Below are 15,760 nucleotides of genomic sequence, written 5' to 3'. Positions count from 1 at the left end.
ATCCATCCATTCATCCATCCATCCATCCATCCATCTACCCATCCACTCATCCATCCATTCATCCATCCATCCATCCATCCATCCATCCATCCATCCATCCATCCATCTACCCATCCACTCATCCATCCATCCATCCATCCATCCATCTGTCCTTACCTCTCTTACACCTCTGAACAATAACAGTCCTTCTATGCCACTTTCCACTTACTCAAGCAGTCTCACCTCTTAGCCAGCCCTAACCTATCTATCCACCCACTCACCCACCGGCCTACCCATCCATCCATCTGTCCCCAAGTCCATCCATCCAGTCCTTTAGTCACTTGTCCATTCATCTAGCCACCTCTGATCCTGGGTTCTAACTTCCCTTGAGTTCCCCACTGTGACTAACTTCATGTCTCCTCCCCTTGCCTCCTGGATTCTCCCTCCACCCTCCTCCCTGCCCCAAAGGCTTCTGGGCATTCTCAGGACATGTGTAGCCCCCTGAACACTACTAGTCCCTTAAGCAGGAAAGGGTAGTTGACCGTCTGTGTCCAAGTCTTTGAATGTCTGTACATATGTGAGGGGTTTTAGTATGTATGTTGTGTATGTGTATGTCTATGTGTCTAGGCACCTCTGTGAAGGCATGTATGCATGTCTGTGAATGTCTGCAGGCGTGTCTGTCTGTATGTCCACGTGGGACTCTGCACACCCATCTCTGTCTCCAGTTATGTATTTGTGTGTCTCTGGGTCTGTGCCCTGAAATGTCTCTGTGAGCATTGTGTGTCGTCACACACGGAGACATTTGTAAATGTGTTGGCCTGGGTGCCAGTCCGTGTGTCTTCACGTGTGTTGTGAGGATGTATAGACATGTTTGCTAGGACATGTGCCCGCACGTGAGTATGTTGGATGTCTATGCCTGTCTGTGTCCGTTCCCGTGCATGCCGGGCACATGCCTGCGTCTCTGTGTGTACGTACATATTCCTGGGTTTGTTTGGTGCGGATTAACGTGTGCATTTGTGTCTGGATGTGCGCTGTGTGTGCCGGCTTCCATCTCCTGAGCACACCTAGGAGCGCCTGGGTCATAATCCCCAATACGGGGCTGGCACGCTGCCCCGTGCTGTCCCGGGCCAAGGCCTCCCCCAGACGACTGAAGTGTCTTCCAGAACAGGAGGGGATTAGGGCCTGGGAGAGCAGGATCCTACAGGGCCAGGCCTAATCCTGAAACAAAGCAGGGCCAATTAGCGCCTTTAAGGATCACCTCGACTTCCCCTCTCCTGGCTGGCATGGCAGGATTCCTGGAGCAGACGGGAGCTCTCCTCTCAGCATAGCTTGTGGGAAGTTGAATGGATGTGGGGAGAGAAGAGAGAGGGGGTGGGATACAGGGGGCCTTCCAACGGTCCCCCTCTCCTTCCTTCTCAGGATTGCCCCTCCCACCCATTGCTAAATCCCAGAATCTCAGAGTAGGGAGGGCCCGCCCAGCCCAGACCAGCCATCCCAAAGCAAAAACGGAGTCTCTAATATCCCTGACAAGCAGTCCTCCAGTCTTGGCCTGAAACTGTCCCGTGAGGAGGGGCAGCTAGGAAGTACAGCCGGTAAAGGGCCAGACTGGCAATCAGGAGAGCCTGGGCTGAAATCTGACCTCAGGTACTTCCTAGCTATGTGACCCTGGGCAAGTCACTTAACCCCCATTGCCTGGCCCTTACTGCTCTTCTGTCTTAGAAATGATCTTAAGATACAAGATAAGGGAAAGGGAAAGGGAAGGGGAAGGGAAAGGGAAAGGGAAAGGGAAAGGGAAAGGGAAAGGGAAAGGGAAAGGGAAAGGGAAAGGGAAAGGGAAAGGGAAAGGGAAAGGGAAAGGGGAAGGGGAAGGGGAAGGGAAAGGGAAAGGGAAAGTGGAAGTGGAAGGGGAAGGGGAAGGGGAAGGGAAAGGGAAAGGGAAAGGGAAAGGGAAAGGGAAAGGGAAAGGGGAAGGGGAAGGGGAAGGGGAAGGGAAAGGGAAAGGGAAAGGGAAAGGGAAAGGGAAAGGGAAAGGGAAAGGGAAAGGGAAAGGGAAAGGGAAAGAAAGGAAGGGAAGGGAAGGGAAGGGAAGGGAAGGGAAGGGAAGGGAAGGGAAGGGAAGGGAAGGGAAGGGAAGGGAATGGAAGGGAGGGGAAAGGGAAAGGGAAAGGGAAAGGGAAAGGGAAAGGGAAAGGGAAAGGGAAAGGGAAAGGGGAAGTGGAAGGGGAAGGGGAAGGGGAAGGGGAAGGGAAAGGGAAAGGGAAAGGGAAAGGGGAAGGGGAAGGGGAAGGGGAAGGGGAAGGGGAAGGGAAAGGGAAAGGGAAAGGGAAAGGGAAAGGGAAAGGGAAAGGGAAAGGGAAAGGGAAAGGGAAAGGGAAAGAAAGGGAAGGGAAGGGAAGGGAAGGGAAGGGAAGGGAAGGGAAGGGAAGGGAAGGGAAGGGAAGGGAAGGGAAGGGAAGGGAAGGGAAGGGAAGGGAAGGGAAGGGAAGGGAAGGGAATGGAAGGGAGGGGAAAAGGAAAGGGAAAGGGAAAGGGAAAGGGAAAGGGGAAGTGGAAGGGGAAGGGGAAGGGGAAGGGGAAGGGAAGGGAAAGGGAAAGGGAAAGGGAAAGGGAAAGGGAAAGGGAAAGGGAAAGGGAAAGGGAAGGGAAGGGAAGGGAAGGGAAGGGAATGGAAGGGAGGGGAAAGGGAAAGGGAAAGGGAAAGGGAAAGGGAAAGGGAAAGGGAAAGGGGAAGTGGAAGGGGAAGGGGAAGGGGAAGGGGAAGGGAAGGGAAAGGGAAAGGGAAAGGGAAAGGGAAAGGGAAAGGGAAAGGGAAGGGAAGGGAAGGGAAGGGAAGGGAAGGGAAGGGAAGGGAAGGGAAGGGAAGGGAAGGAAAAAGGAGAGGAGAGCAGAGGGAAGGGAAGGAAAGGGAAGGGAAGGGAAGGGAAGGGAAGGGAAGGGAAGGGAAGGGAAGGAAAAAGGAGAGGAGAGCAGAGGGAAGGGAAGGAAAGGTCCAGTGAGGGGGGAACTCTGCTACTGTGTGGCCTTGGGCAAGTTCCTTAACCTCTCTAGGTTTTCATTTCCTCACCTGTAAAAAGAAAGGGTTGAAATAGATGAGCTCAAAGGGCCCGTCCAGCTTTAAATCTGGAAAGTGAGCTCCCAGGCTCCAGAAGCAAATACAAATTGCTTGCATTGTTAGATTTTTTTCTTTACCTGGAACTGGCTTCTGCCTCCTTGAGGCTGCACTGCCACCACCACCCCCATTCTGCTCCTGTTTCTGCCCTCTGGGGCCAAGCAGAACAAGCCTAATCCATCCAGCACATGACAGCCTTCCAGACACCTGAAGACAGTTTTCCCATCTCCCTGGGTCTGCTGCAGAGGGGCATCCTTGAGACCAGAAGGGATACTGGGACTAGCTTGGGGACCTAAGGGTGCTGCATGCAGGGCTCTGAATCACCCTTTCACCCAACTGCCTGGGGACCAGGCAGTCAACTAACTATGATAAATGCAATCAGAGATTTGGTTCAAAGATTAGGGTTCAGGGGGGCAGCTGGGTAGCTCAGTGGATTGAGAGTCAGACCTAGAGATAGGTGGTCCTAGGTTCAAATCTGACCTCAGACCCTTCTTAGCTGTGTGACCCTGGGCAAGTCACTTATCTCCCATTGCCTAGCCCTGACCACTCTTCTGCCTTGGAACCAATACATAGTATTGATTCTTAGATGGAAGATTCTTTAAAAAAGAAAAAAAAATTCTGTCTCTGTCTGCCACTTCCCAACAGAGGGTTGAGTGGTTCTGGGCTCAAACTAGATGATCTCTGAGGTTGGAGCTTTACAATATTAAAGTGATAAAACAATAACATTATCATACAAGGTATCCTAGAAATGTTAGTGCAGTCATAAGTTTTAATAGCACAAAGACTTCTGGGACACCCTACATAGCACTTTAAGGTTGGAGCTTTACAAATTTCATCAAGATCACAGATGTAGACTTGGAATAAACATCAGAGGCCATCTAGTCTTTGGTTTTATGGATGGGGAAACTGAGGCCCATAGAGGTGAAATGACTAAATCAAAATCATTCCTCTATAGGTGGCAGCATCTAGGTTCTCTTGGAAAATGTTATATTATTCATTTCCATGGGCCTCGGTTTCCCAATATGTAAAAAGCAAACAACACCAAACAACACCACATTCCGTTCACTGACTCCTAAGGTTGTTCCAAGAATTGAATGAGTAGCATAAGGTGTAACAGGCTGGAGAAAGGTCCACTATCAGATAGTACCTCCAGAGGAATTCCCTTGTAGGCAGGGCTACTGCCCAAACAGCCAGGGTTAAGCCTCCTCCATAATGCCAGTTCTCAGTTCAGGTTCTCTCTGAAAGAAGATCCCAAAGACTTCTTTCTAGAGCAGCTCTGGTATCTGGCTGAGGATGGGCCTCCAGGTACAGGAAACCAATCAATAACGATTATTAGACACATACTATGTCCCAGGCACTGTGCTAAGCACTGCAGATCCAAAGACAATCCCTGGGTCAAGGAGACCACCGTCTAATGGAGGAGATAACTATGTAAAAATGAGCTAGAGACAGGAGAAATTGGAGGCAGTCAACAGAGGCAAGGCATGAGAATTAATAGACATTGGGAAAGGCTTCCTGTGGAAGGTGAGCTTTTAACTGGGACGTAAAGGAAGCCAGGAGGCAGAGGTGAGAAAAGAGAGCAGGAGGACAGCCAGAGAAAATGCCTGCAGTCAGGAGATGGAGCGTCTTGTTCAAGGATGAACAAGGAGGCTGATGTCACTGGATCTTGGTTGGTTGAGGCTGGTATGGGAAAGAGACAAATTGCTGAGAGCCCAGAGAGGCAGCTAGGAAGAGAGAAGCAATAATAACAGTACATGACTTTTATATCATCCTTTAAGACTCACAAAGCAATTCATAGACATCTCGGTGCCTCCTGACAACAACCCTTTGAGAAGCAGACACGCCAGGGATCAGTATCCCCATTTTACAGATGCAGACACTGAGGCTCACACAGCCAATCGATGCCAACAGTGAGATTATGAGCTTCCTCTAAATACAATCTGTCTTTCCATGTAGATCACACAAGAGATATAAAGAGATTGACACTAGGAAAAGAAATAGAGACTGAAAGAATAAAATAAAGATATGAGAGAGTGACTGAAAGAGACAGAGAGAAAGGTAGAGAGAGAGAGAAGGAGAAAGTGACAGAGAAATGAGTGAGAGAAGCAAAGAGAGAGGGAGAAGGGAGAAAATGGTTAGAATGGCCAGAGAAGAGTGGGGGGAGGGAAGATGGAAGGAAGGAAGGAAGGAAGGAAGGAAGGAAGGAAGGAAGGAAGGAAGGAAGGAAGGAAGGAAGGAAGGAAGGAAGGAAGGAAGGAAGGAAGGAAGGAAGGAAGGAAGGAAGGAAGGAAGAAAGGAAGGAAGGAAGGAAAGAAGGAAGGAAGGAAGGAAGGAAGGAAGGAAGGAAGGAAGGAAGGAAGGAAGGAAGGAAGGAAGGAAGGAAGGAAGGAAGGAAGGAAGGAAGGAAGGAAGGAAGGAAGGAAGGAAGGAAGGAAGGAAGCCAGGTTCACTCCTATGAGAGGTAGAGGCTGTTGTGAGGAAGGCAGGGCAGTGAACCAGAATTAATTGGTTCCAGCTGAGGAAAAGCTTTGTAGTAGCTGCTGATCAGTATCAGGCCTATGGAAATGGAGAAGGGAGCTGCTGAAAAGTGATGGGGTTGGGAAGACATGGAGGGATGATTGGCTTACAGTAGCATCATCCAGGGGAGCCCTAGCTTCCTCTCAAAGTGAGACAGAGCGGGCCTCATCCCCACCACCTTTCTGAGCCTTCCCTCCTTCCTGGGGGAGAGAGGGGAGTCAAAGGAGGTAGAGGCAGGGGGTTAGGGGGAATGACCCCATGAATCACATCTGGTCATGGAACCTTTTTCTTGTGTCAGCCTGGCCTTCCATATCACCCTAAAGCAGCAACATACCTGTGTGCTGGGAGGGTGTGAAGGGCTTCCCCACCCCCCACCTCTGCCCTGTCCTAAGCCTAGGCCTCCCTTGGCTTTCCTTCCTCACAGGTGTGGCTTTATCAAGGCCCTGATGGAGATTTACAGCCACCAGCCTGGTCCTGTTCTCCAACTGGGAACAAACAGCCAAGTGGCCCCAGCACCTTGTAAATTCTCTAATGGGGCCAGCCAGGAAGTATATGGGAGGTGAGAGAGAAAAACTGGACCTTCAGTTGCCATGGAAGCCTTAAGGCCCCCTTCACTCCTCAGCAGGGCCTTAGGCCCACCACCAGGCCCTGGAATGTCAGAGTCAGCAGGGGCCAGAGAGGCTAGCAGGATCCTAGGTTTAGAGCTAAAAAAGACCCCGGGGGCCCTCTAGTCCAATTCCCTTATTTTGTAGATGAGGAAACTGAGGCTCATAGAGATAGAGGTGATGTGTAAGCCCATTGCAGGTAGGGATCATTTCATCCTTCATATTTATTTCCCCAGTACTTAGCACATTGCCAGGCATAGAGTAGATACTTGGTTAAAAAACAAAAAACAAAAACCAAACAAAACGTAATGATCAATTAATTGCTCATGAACCCAGAAGGCCATAAGTGGAAGAAGTATAATGTGACCCCACACACACCCCCTCTAACTCTAAAGCTACTGCTGATTCCACTCCAACATGCTAGAATGTCAGGGCTAGAACATAAAATGTGTCCAGAATGCCTGGAATCCCTGCTGCTGGAGAGGCTGAGGCTGGTGGATTGCTTGAGCTTGGGAGTTCTGAGCTGCAGTGAACTAAGCAACATTGGTATGAAATATGAACTCAATATGGAGAGCTAGAGTTGGAGGGGACACCAGGTTTTCTAAGGAGGGTGGATTCAGTCAAGGTCCAAAATGGAGCAGGCTAATCAGTAATGAGATTTGCCATTAGGCTGCTCTACTTCCAGCCTAGGTGAGATGGAAGGAAGGAAGGAAGGAAGAAGGAAGGAAGGAAGGAAGGAAGGAAGGAAGGAAGGAAGGAAGGAAGGAAGGAAGGAAGGAAGGAAGGAAGGAAGGAAGGAAGGAAGGAAGGAAGGAAGGAAGGAAGGAAGGAAGGAAGAGAGAAAGAGAGAGAAAGAAAGAAAGAAAGAAAGAAAGAAAGAAAGAAAGAAAGAAAGAAAGAAAGAAAGAAAGAAAGAAAGAAAGAAAGAAAGAAAGAAAGAAAGAAAGAAAGAAAGAAGAAAGAGAGAGAGAGAGAGAGAGAGAGAGAGGGAGGGAGGGAGGGAGAGAGAGAGAGAGAGAGAGAGAGAGAGAGAGAGAGAGAGAGAGAGAGAGAGAGAGAGAGGGGAAGGAAACTTGGGAACATAAAAATGTCAAAGCTGGAAGGAAAAAAAAATAAAATATCAAAGCTAAGAAGGAAACCTTAGAACCCAGAATGTCAGTGCTGGGAGGGACCTTAGAACAGAAAACGCCAGAGCTGGAAAGAACCCTTAAGAGCATTCCATCCACCTCTTTCATTTAGCAAGAGGAAATTGAGAGGCAGAGAAGGAAACTGACTTTCCCTGGGAGAGCGGCAGAAATGGGCACAGAAGCAGGAGATCCTGACTTCAGTTCCAGGCTCCTTTCACCACCCCAAGGTTACCTGAGAGAGGGTGGGACCAATGCTGTCCCAGGAATAGAGAGCCCAGCCTCCTATGACTCCAACATGACAGTTGCTTCTCTTCCTATTACTCTGCTTGTCTTTTGCATATTATTCATTGTGTGTCTCAATAAATCTCTGTTGCTCCTTAATTCCTTTCTCTTTTTCATCATCCACATCCTTCCCATCATTCAAAAATCATCTCATTTCCAGGAAACCTTCAGTGATTAAGCTACTAGACTTTGATCTCTTTACTCTGGCTGTATTCTCTTGGCACAGAGCTGAAATGAGGTGTCCTGACCCGGGAAAGAGTTAGAGGTTTTACCTGTTTGTTTGTTTTTATTTTTATCCTGATTCTGCAACTAATTCACTATGTCACCTTCAACAAATTTTTTACCTATTCTGTACTTCACTTTCCAAATCTGAGAAATGGAGAGTGAGGGCACCCAGAAGCTGGTTTGGCCAAAAAAAAAATCTCTAACACTCTATGTTCTAATATTCTGTCCTTTCATAATTTGTGTTCTAATACCTTGTGTGTGAGACCCTTCATAGCTCTGATTTTTAAGGTACTTTCTTCCAACTCTGCTATTCTAAGTACTCCTCCTAGTTCAGTTACTCTATGTTCCAAGCTCCCTCACAGCTCTGATTTTCTGGGTTCTTTGTCCCTTCCAGCTTTCAATTTTTGAGTTCTAAAGTCTCTCTAAACTCTGACATTCTATAACCTAGGATCCTTCTGAGTTCTGACATTTTCTTTTCTAGGGGCCCTCCCAGCTCTGACCTTTGAGAGTTATTTTTTCTGGTTCTAAGTCTTCTTAGGTCATTTCCATATGTGCCTATTCCATCTTTCCCATTAGATTGAAAGGTTCCCAATGTCCTCATAGACCAGTAATGGTGAATCTTTTGGAGCCAGAGTGCTGGGCCCTCCCTTCTCCAAGATTGAGTACCATGCCCATGCCCCACCCCATACTGAGTGCTGGGCATACCCCATGTTCACCTTACCCCACACAGGGGAGGGAGAAAGCACTGGACTGCTGGGTGGAGGGGTGGGTAAAGTGAGCAATGTGCTCAGCAAGTGTACAGAGGAGGAGGGGAATGGCTCAAGTGCTCTGCTCCCCTCCAACTCTGCAACTTGTGAGCCACCCATATTACCCCCTTTGCATTCTCATTGAGCTGCTGGGTAAAGGGACAGGAGATGTGAAAAATGTCAACTGGCATGGTGGAGAGGGGGAGGGGAGCAGCCCTGCCCAAGTTCTTTTGTCTTTCTAGTAACAAACTCTGGGTGGAGGGGAGGGTGGTCATGTGCTATGCATTTGTCATCACTGTCATAGACTCATTCAATGTTTGGAGTGGAAAAGAGAAGATTGAGGTAAAGTCATGGGACATGATTTGAAGGCCTCTACAACATGGATTGGGTAGAAGTTGGAAAGAGGACTATTTGAGCTTTCCATAAGGAAACACTTACTATCCATGAGAACCACCTAAAAGGAAAGTGGGCTCTCTTGGTGAGCGGTGGGCTCTCTTCACTGGGGGTCTTCAAGCAAAAACTGGAAACCCTCTTGTTGGGGACATTTTCTTTTCTTTTAAAAACCCTTACCTTCCATCTTAGAATCAAGACAGTGTATTGGTTCCAAGGCAGAAGAATGGTAAGGGCTAAGCAATGGGGATTAAGTGACCTGCCCAGGGTCACACTGCTAGGAAAGGTCTGAGACCAGATTTGAACTCATGACCTCTCATCTCAAGGCCTGGCTCTCAATCATTCCAAATTTTCTTTTCCCCTTCTCACACCCACTGATAAGGAAAGAAATTTTTAAAACATCACAAATATTTCTAAACTTGCAAACTAAATTTCCTCATTAGCCATATTTTGGAGGCATTCTCTAGAGAAGTCTTCAAGTTGGGACTAGACACAGCAGAAACAATGTGGTATGGTGGATAGATTGCTGGACCTGGGCTCAGAAAAACTCAAGTTCAAATCCAGTCATAGCCATCATTTCTGTAGTGCTTAAAGAGCTACAAACCCTTTGCCTCTGGATCTTATTTGATCTTTACAACAACGACCTGGTGAAGAAGCTGCTATGATTACTTCAATTCATCATATGAGGAAATTGAGGCCGAGGAGGTTGAATAGTTGGCCCATGTTCACCTAGCTAGTAAATATCTGAGGGAGGATGAGGTCTTCCTGATGCCAAGCCCAACATTGTGCCACCTAGTTATTCCTACTAACTGTGGGTGTGACCAACATCCTCCAGACTCAGTTTCCTCACCTATCAAATGAAGGGGTTGGACTAGATGGTTTTGGGGATATCATGGCCTAAATGGCTGCTGAGGGCATTTCTAAGTCCAATTTTATGATTCTGCTTTTTGAAAAATTTACTCCTGTGTTCATGGTGTTTCCCTCAGTAGAATGTAGTAAGCTCATTGAAGACAAGGACCGAGTCATTTGTGTCTTTGTATCCTCCAAAGTCTAGCACAAAGTTCTTTCACAAAGTAGATACTTACTAATTATTTGGTTAATTAAGTCAAATTGGATTAAATTGAATTGGCTAGACTACGAGTTCCATCATAATAATAACAATATAAATGATAATAATAATAAGAGCTAGCATTTCTACAGTGCCAGGCACTATGCTAAGCACTTCATAAATGTTATCTCATTTGATCCTCAAATAACCCTAGGAGGTAGGTACTATTATTATACCCATTTTATAGATGTTGAAATTGAAGCCGACAGAGATGAAATGGTTTGCCCAGGGTCCAGGGTCAATTGCCTAGGTGCCATGAGTTCCCAGAAGACTCACACTGAGGTCTGGCAACATCAAATTGCCCATTCCTCTCCTGTTTTCTAGGGAACTATAGTTCCTATGTGAAAACTATAAGATGAAATGGGGATAGGGAATGAAGCTGTGATTTGGGTGGTTTGGGGGACTTCCAGAGAGGAAATCTCCTTCTACAATAAGGTTAAGGGACTTCCCTAGGGTCACACAGTCAATCTGTTGTATATTGTTTCAGTGTGTTTCAAGGCGTTGTTTCTAGATGTTAATATGTTCAAGGTGAAACTTGAACCTAAGACTGACTCTCTTATCTACTGTGTCATGCCGCCTATACTAGAGTCAGCTTGGGAGCCCTATGTAAAACACGACCCAGACATCTCATCTCACTTTCAGCCCCACCCATGTGTACCAGCTTAGTCTGGTCTCTGCCCCTGTACTCTGAGCTTGGATTTAAGCTCAGAGTGTGGGGTAAAAGGGTGTGTCTTCACTAGCTGAACTAACTCTTCCCACCTCCACCAAATGGCACCCACAGTCATACCCACTTGAATGGAGTTGATGACTTTAACAATTTCCTTCAGTTCTAATGTTCTAGGCTTTCATGGTTCTTGGAGAGGACCAACTGGAGAGAGAAGACAAGGGAAATATAGAGTAACCCGTGCCTCCATAATCCTTGCCATGAGGGGGTGTTTGAAGCGGATAGTGCCAAGGGAATTATGTCATCCAAATAGGTGCCAATGTGGCCCTGGGGCTAGCCAGGTGCCCATGCCCCACCTGCTGCCAAGGATACACCCTTACCCTCCCACTCAAGGTACCCTTTAGAGAACTCAGTTCTGAACCTCCAAATGACCTGGAACTCATTACATTTTAACTCTTCCCTTCCATCTTAGAATCAATTATGTATTGACTCCAAGGTAGAAGAGTGCTAAGGGCTAGGCAATGGGGGTTAAGTAACTTGACCAGGGTCATCCAGCTAGGAAGGGTCTGAGGTCAGATTTGAACCCAGGACCTCCCATCTTTAGACCTAGCATTCTAGCCAGTTTGTTACATAGCTGCTCCAACTCATTTTTCCCTAGGTCTCAGCTTCTTCATATTTATAATAAGAATAAAGTCATCCTTTCCTTCTTGTTCTTTAGCACCTTCAACCCAATCTGGGCTGAACCTTGTGGTACTCTACAGCCTCTGGTTCACAGGATTTCTGGCCAGAAGGACCCTCTGAGGCCAATGCTGTCTGTCACTTTAATTCATGAAACTGAAGCCCATAGTGGTTAAGTGACTTGTCCAAAGTCACACAGTGAATAACAAGCAAAACGGGGGTTCAAATGTAGGTCTTGTCTCCAAAGCCAATGCTCTTTCCCAAAGTACACATCTGACTATTGAATTCACCTGCCCCTACTCAATCAACTCCAATAGCTTCCTATTGCCTCCAGAATCAAATATGAAATCATCTCTTTGGCATTCAAAGCCTTCCATAATCAATCTCCTCCCTCCTTTTCTAAGTCTACCTTCCTCTCCCCCATCCTTTGGGATCCAGTGACACTCACTTCCTTGATCTTCCTCCTACTAGACACTCCACCTCCAATGCCAGGCATTTTCCCCTGGCTATCTCCTGGGCCTGGAACTCTCTCCCTCCGAATTTCTGCCTTTCTTCTGGCTTCTTTGAATTGCAGCTAAAATCTTACTTTCTGCAGAAAATCTTTCCTGATCCCCCTTAATGCTAGTGCCTTCCCCCTCTGTTAGGTGTCTCCCACCTAGCCTATCTATATCTTGTTGGAGCTCCTTGAGAGTAGGGATCCTCTTTTGCCCTTTCTTTGTCTCTCCAGTGTTAACTTAATAAATGTTTGTTGATGGACTAACCACACGTGCTACCGTATGCTACTTAGGAATGTGGGAGAGGCTGAAGAGAGACACTCATTGTGGTAGTAGTGAAAATTTTATTTAATTAATTTAGAAACATTTTCCATAGTTATAAGATTTATGTTCTTTCCCTCCTCTCCTCCCATTCCCCCTCCCGTAGCCGACGCACAATTCCTCTGGGTTTTACATGTGTCATTGATCAAGACCCATTTCCATATTATTGATATTTGCACCAGGGTGATCATTTAGAGTCTCCATCCCCAATCATATCCCCATCAACCATGTGATCAAGCAGTTGTTTTTCTTCTGCATTTCCGCTCCCACAGTTCTTCCTCTGAATGTGGATAGTTCTTTCTCCTAAGTCCCTCTGAATTGTCCTGGGTCATTGCATTGCTGCTAGTAGAGAAGTCCATTACGTTCGATTGTGCCACAGTATATCAGTCTCTGTGTACAATGTTCTCCTGGTTCTGCTCCTTTCCCTCTGCCTCAATTCCTGGAGGTTGTTCCAGTTCCCATGGAATTCCTCCAGTTTATTATTCCCTTGAGCACAATAGTATTCCATCACCAACAGATACCACAATTTGTTCAGCCATTCCCCAACTGAAGGGCATCCCCTCATTTTCCAATTTTTTTTGCCACTACAAAGAGCGCAGCTATGAATATTTTGGTAGAAATCTTTTCCCCTATTATCTCTTTGGGGTACAAACCCAGCAGTGTAGCTGAACAATATTGCTAGACTGCAAGCTTTCTGAGGGCAGGGATGATTTCATTTATGTCTTTGTGTTCCTGGTATCCAACAAACAGGTGCTTAATGTTTGTTGATTGATGGCATCTTGACCATTGTCTGGACCATACCCTAGGTAACAGTCATTCATTAATTCTTTGATTAAACAAATAGAAATTGCTCCTGTAATAACAGTAACCCCCATGTCTAGGACCTCTTAAGATATAAAAAGTTATTTTCTTAAAGGGACTCTATGGAGCAGGTAGAGTAAACAGCACCTCAATTTTACAAGGAAGTACATTTATGGCAGGGAAGGAGCTGGTATTTACCCAAAAACTCCTAGCAACTAGGTGGTACTGTGGATAAAGTGCCGAGTCTAGAGTCAGGAAACCTGAGTTCAAATCCAGCCTGAGAAACTTATTAGCTCTGTGACCCTGGGCAAGTCACTTCATCCTGTTGGCCTCAGTTTCCTCATTTGGAAAATGAGCTAGAGGAGGAAAAAGCAAACCACTCCAGTATCTTTGCCAAGAAAACCCCAAATGAGATCACAAAGAATCAGATAGAGCAAATAGTGGCTAATAAAGTCATAGCCAGGATTTCAATCATTGCCTCCTTTGTCCTAAGAGCTGATTCTTTTCATTCTAGACCAAGTCTCTCCTCACCTGTAATTGGTAAAACCTTATGAAGTTGGGCATTCTGATATGGAAAGGGCACTAAATCTGGAGTTCAAATCCCAGCTCTTCCACTTAATAGCTGTGTCACCTTGGGCAAGTCATCTTTTTCTGGACCTCAGGTTCTTCATCTGTAAAATAAGATTGTCAAATTAAACAGTCTGTAAACCCCTCAATGTAATTCAGTCCAATGAGGATTTATTAAAAACCAACAATGCACAAGTGATGTGGGAACAAAGACAAACCCCAAACATTCCTTCCCTCAAGGGGCTTACATTTTACTTGAGGGTTGGGGGAAAAACATCCAAGGAGGGCCCAGTTCATGGGTGGGTGCCTGGTTCTAATCCAACACATGGAACTTTGGGGAGCCTACTGCCCACCAGAAATGATTCAGGGATATGTACTATATGATGCTGAAAAGCCTTATAATTGGCTTAGGAGCTGGAAAGATGATGCAAATGGCATTAATATAGCACCTACTGTGTGCTATATTATCACCTCTGATGCTCACAACAACTCTATCAGATAGGTGTTTATGATTATCCCCATTTTATAGTTGAGGAAACTGAGGCAAACAGAGATGAAGTGATTTGCCCAGGGTCATACAGCCAGTAAGTCTCTGAGGCCAGATTTGAAGACTCCAAGCCGGGTACTCTATCCTCTGAGTCACTAGCTATCAATCATGATGGCTCATTGGAGGCAGAGCTAGAATAGTATGCATATACACAAATTTTTCATCTCAATGTCCCTTAGTAACTTTGGAGAAAGACTGATGTTAGCTGTGGGTAGAGCAGGGACAGCAATTAGCTGAATTCCTCTATTCAGCCACCTTAGGTCCACAAATGTGTTATCCCATTGTTTCTTTGGCTAATTCTTTCCTGACCTTAAATAAATGAATATCAGGGACAAAACTGACCAGATTATGGCCTTTTGGGCTCTGTTTTCATCTGGGGGAAGCTAGGTGGCTCATTGGATAGAGCGCCAGGTCTAGAGACATCAGGTCCTGGGTTCAAATATGACCCCAGACACTTCTAGCTGTGTGACCCTGGACAAGTCACTTAACCCCCATTGCCTCGCCCTTACTGCTCTTCTGCCTTAGAACCAATACTTAGTGTTGATTCTGAGATAGAAGGTAAAGGCTTTATTTTTTTAAAAGAGTTACTTAGAGAAAGTTCCATGGCTCCATGGATAGAAAGCCAGGTCTGGAGATAGCAAGTCCTGGGTTCAAATGTGACCTCAGATGCTTTCCAACTGGGCGAGTTTTTAACCCCAGTTGCCTGGCCCTTATTGGAACCAATACTTAGTATCAATTCTGTAACAGAAGGTCAGGATTAAAAAATCCTCAATTAATTGGGTGATTGCTATAAGGAAGAATACACCGGGTGGGGGCTCCTGAGCAATAGTATCAGAACTCACAACCTCTTCAGATTATTCCATGATCAGACCCTGAGGACTAGAATAGACAAACCACTCTGGGAAACCAAGATGCTCCTCCAAGCAGAGAATTTGGGAAAGTAGCCTAGAGTTGCAGAGAGTATATATTTAAGTGCAGTTACTTACAAGAAGTAACTCTAAGCTAATTTGATGAGGGAAGACCACCAACAAAGAAGAATTGGAAAGGCCTCCAAGAGGAAGTAGGACCTGAATTAATCCTTGGAGGAAGTTGGAGATTCTAAAAGAGATGGGCAAAGAGGAATAGATTCCAGGCACGGGGGAAAATGCTCAGGGGTAGAAGATGCCACGCTGAACTTGGGAAATGGCATGAAGGCCATGGTGGCCAGATTGGAGAATACGTGGAGGAGAGCAATGGGAAATGTCTGGCAAGGCAGACCAGGGTCAGAATGTCAAGGGCCATAAGTGCCAGGTGGGGAATTTCTATTTTATCCCAGAAGGACTAGGAAAGCTTTTTGAGCCATGGAGTAGCACGGTAGGAGTGGTGCTGTCCAGAGTCATTTTTGGCCACTGCATGAAGGATGGGTTGGAAAGGGGAGCTGGGAATTTAATGAGAAGTCTGGTCAGAAAATCCAGGCAAGAAGAGATGAGATGATCCTCCTCATTCCAAAGCTTGTGAAGCTCGTCTTTCTTAAGGTCTGTGTACATGACCCATCCCTCCCATTAGAGCAAGAGCTCCTTGAGGACAGGCTCTATATTGTTTTTTATCTTTGCCTCCCCAA

The 15,760-nt window shown here is 46.3% G+C and overlaps 1 protein-coding gene across 1 annotated transcript in view; it reads left to right on the top strand.

The window, feature by feature from the left end:
* Positions 1 to 1,930: 1,930 nt before the first annotated feature.
* The window catches only part of LOC130458899 (trichohyalin-like), a gene marked incomplete at both ends in the record, with an annotated part of 37,206 nt that continues 23,376 nt past the window's right edge, over positions 1,931 to 15,760 (top strand). The window contains 2 exons of the mRNA XM_056825917.1: positions 1,931 to 2,043; positions 7,037 to 7,263. Coding sequence (XP_056681895.1) covers positions 1,931 to 2,043; positions 7,037 to 7,263 — 340 coding nt within the window. The remainder of the gene's footprint in view (positions 2,044 to 7,036; positions 7,264 to 15,760) is intronic.

This window comes from Monodelphis domestica, chromosome 4 (genome assembly GCF_027887165.1).
Source record: "Monodelphis domestica isolate mMonDom1 chromosome 4, mMonDom1.pri, whole genome shotgun sequence".
NCBI classification, from domain to species: Eukaryota; Metazoa; Chordata; class Mammalia; order Didelphimorphia; family Didelphidae; genus Monodelphis; species Monodelphis domestica.
Note: the sequence above shows the minus strand (reverse complement) of the source record. Positions and strands in the feature narration are given on the sequence as shown.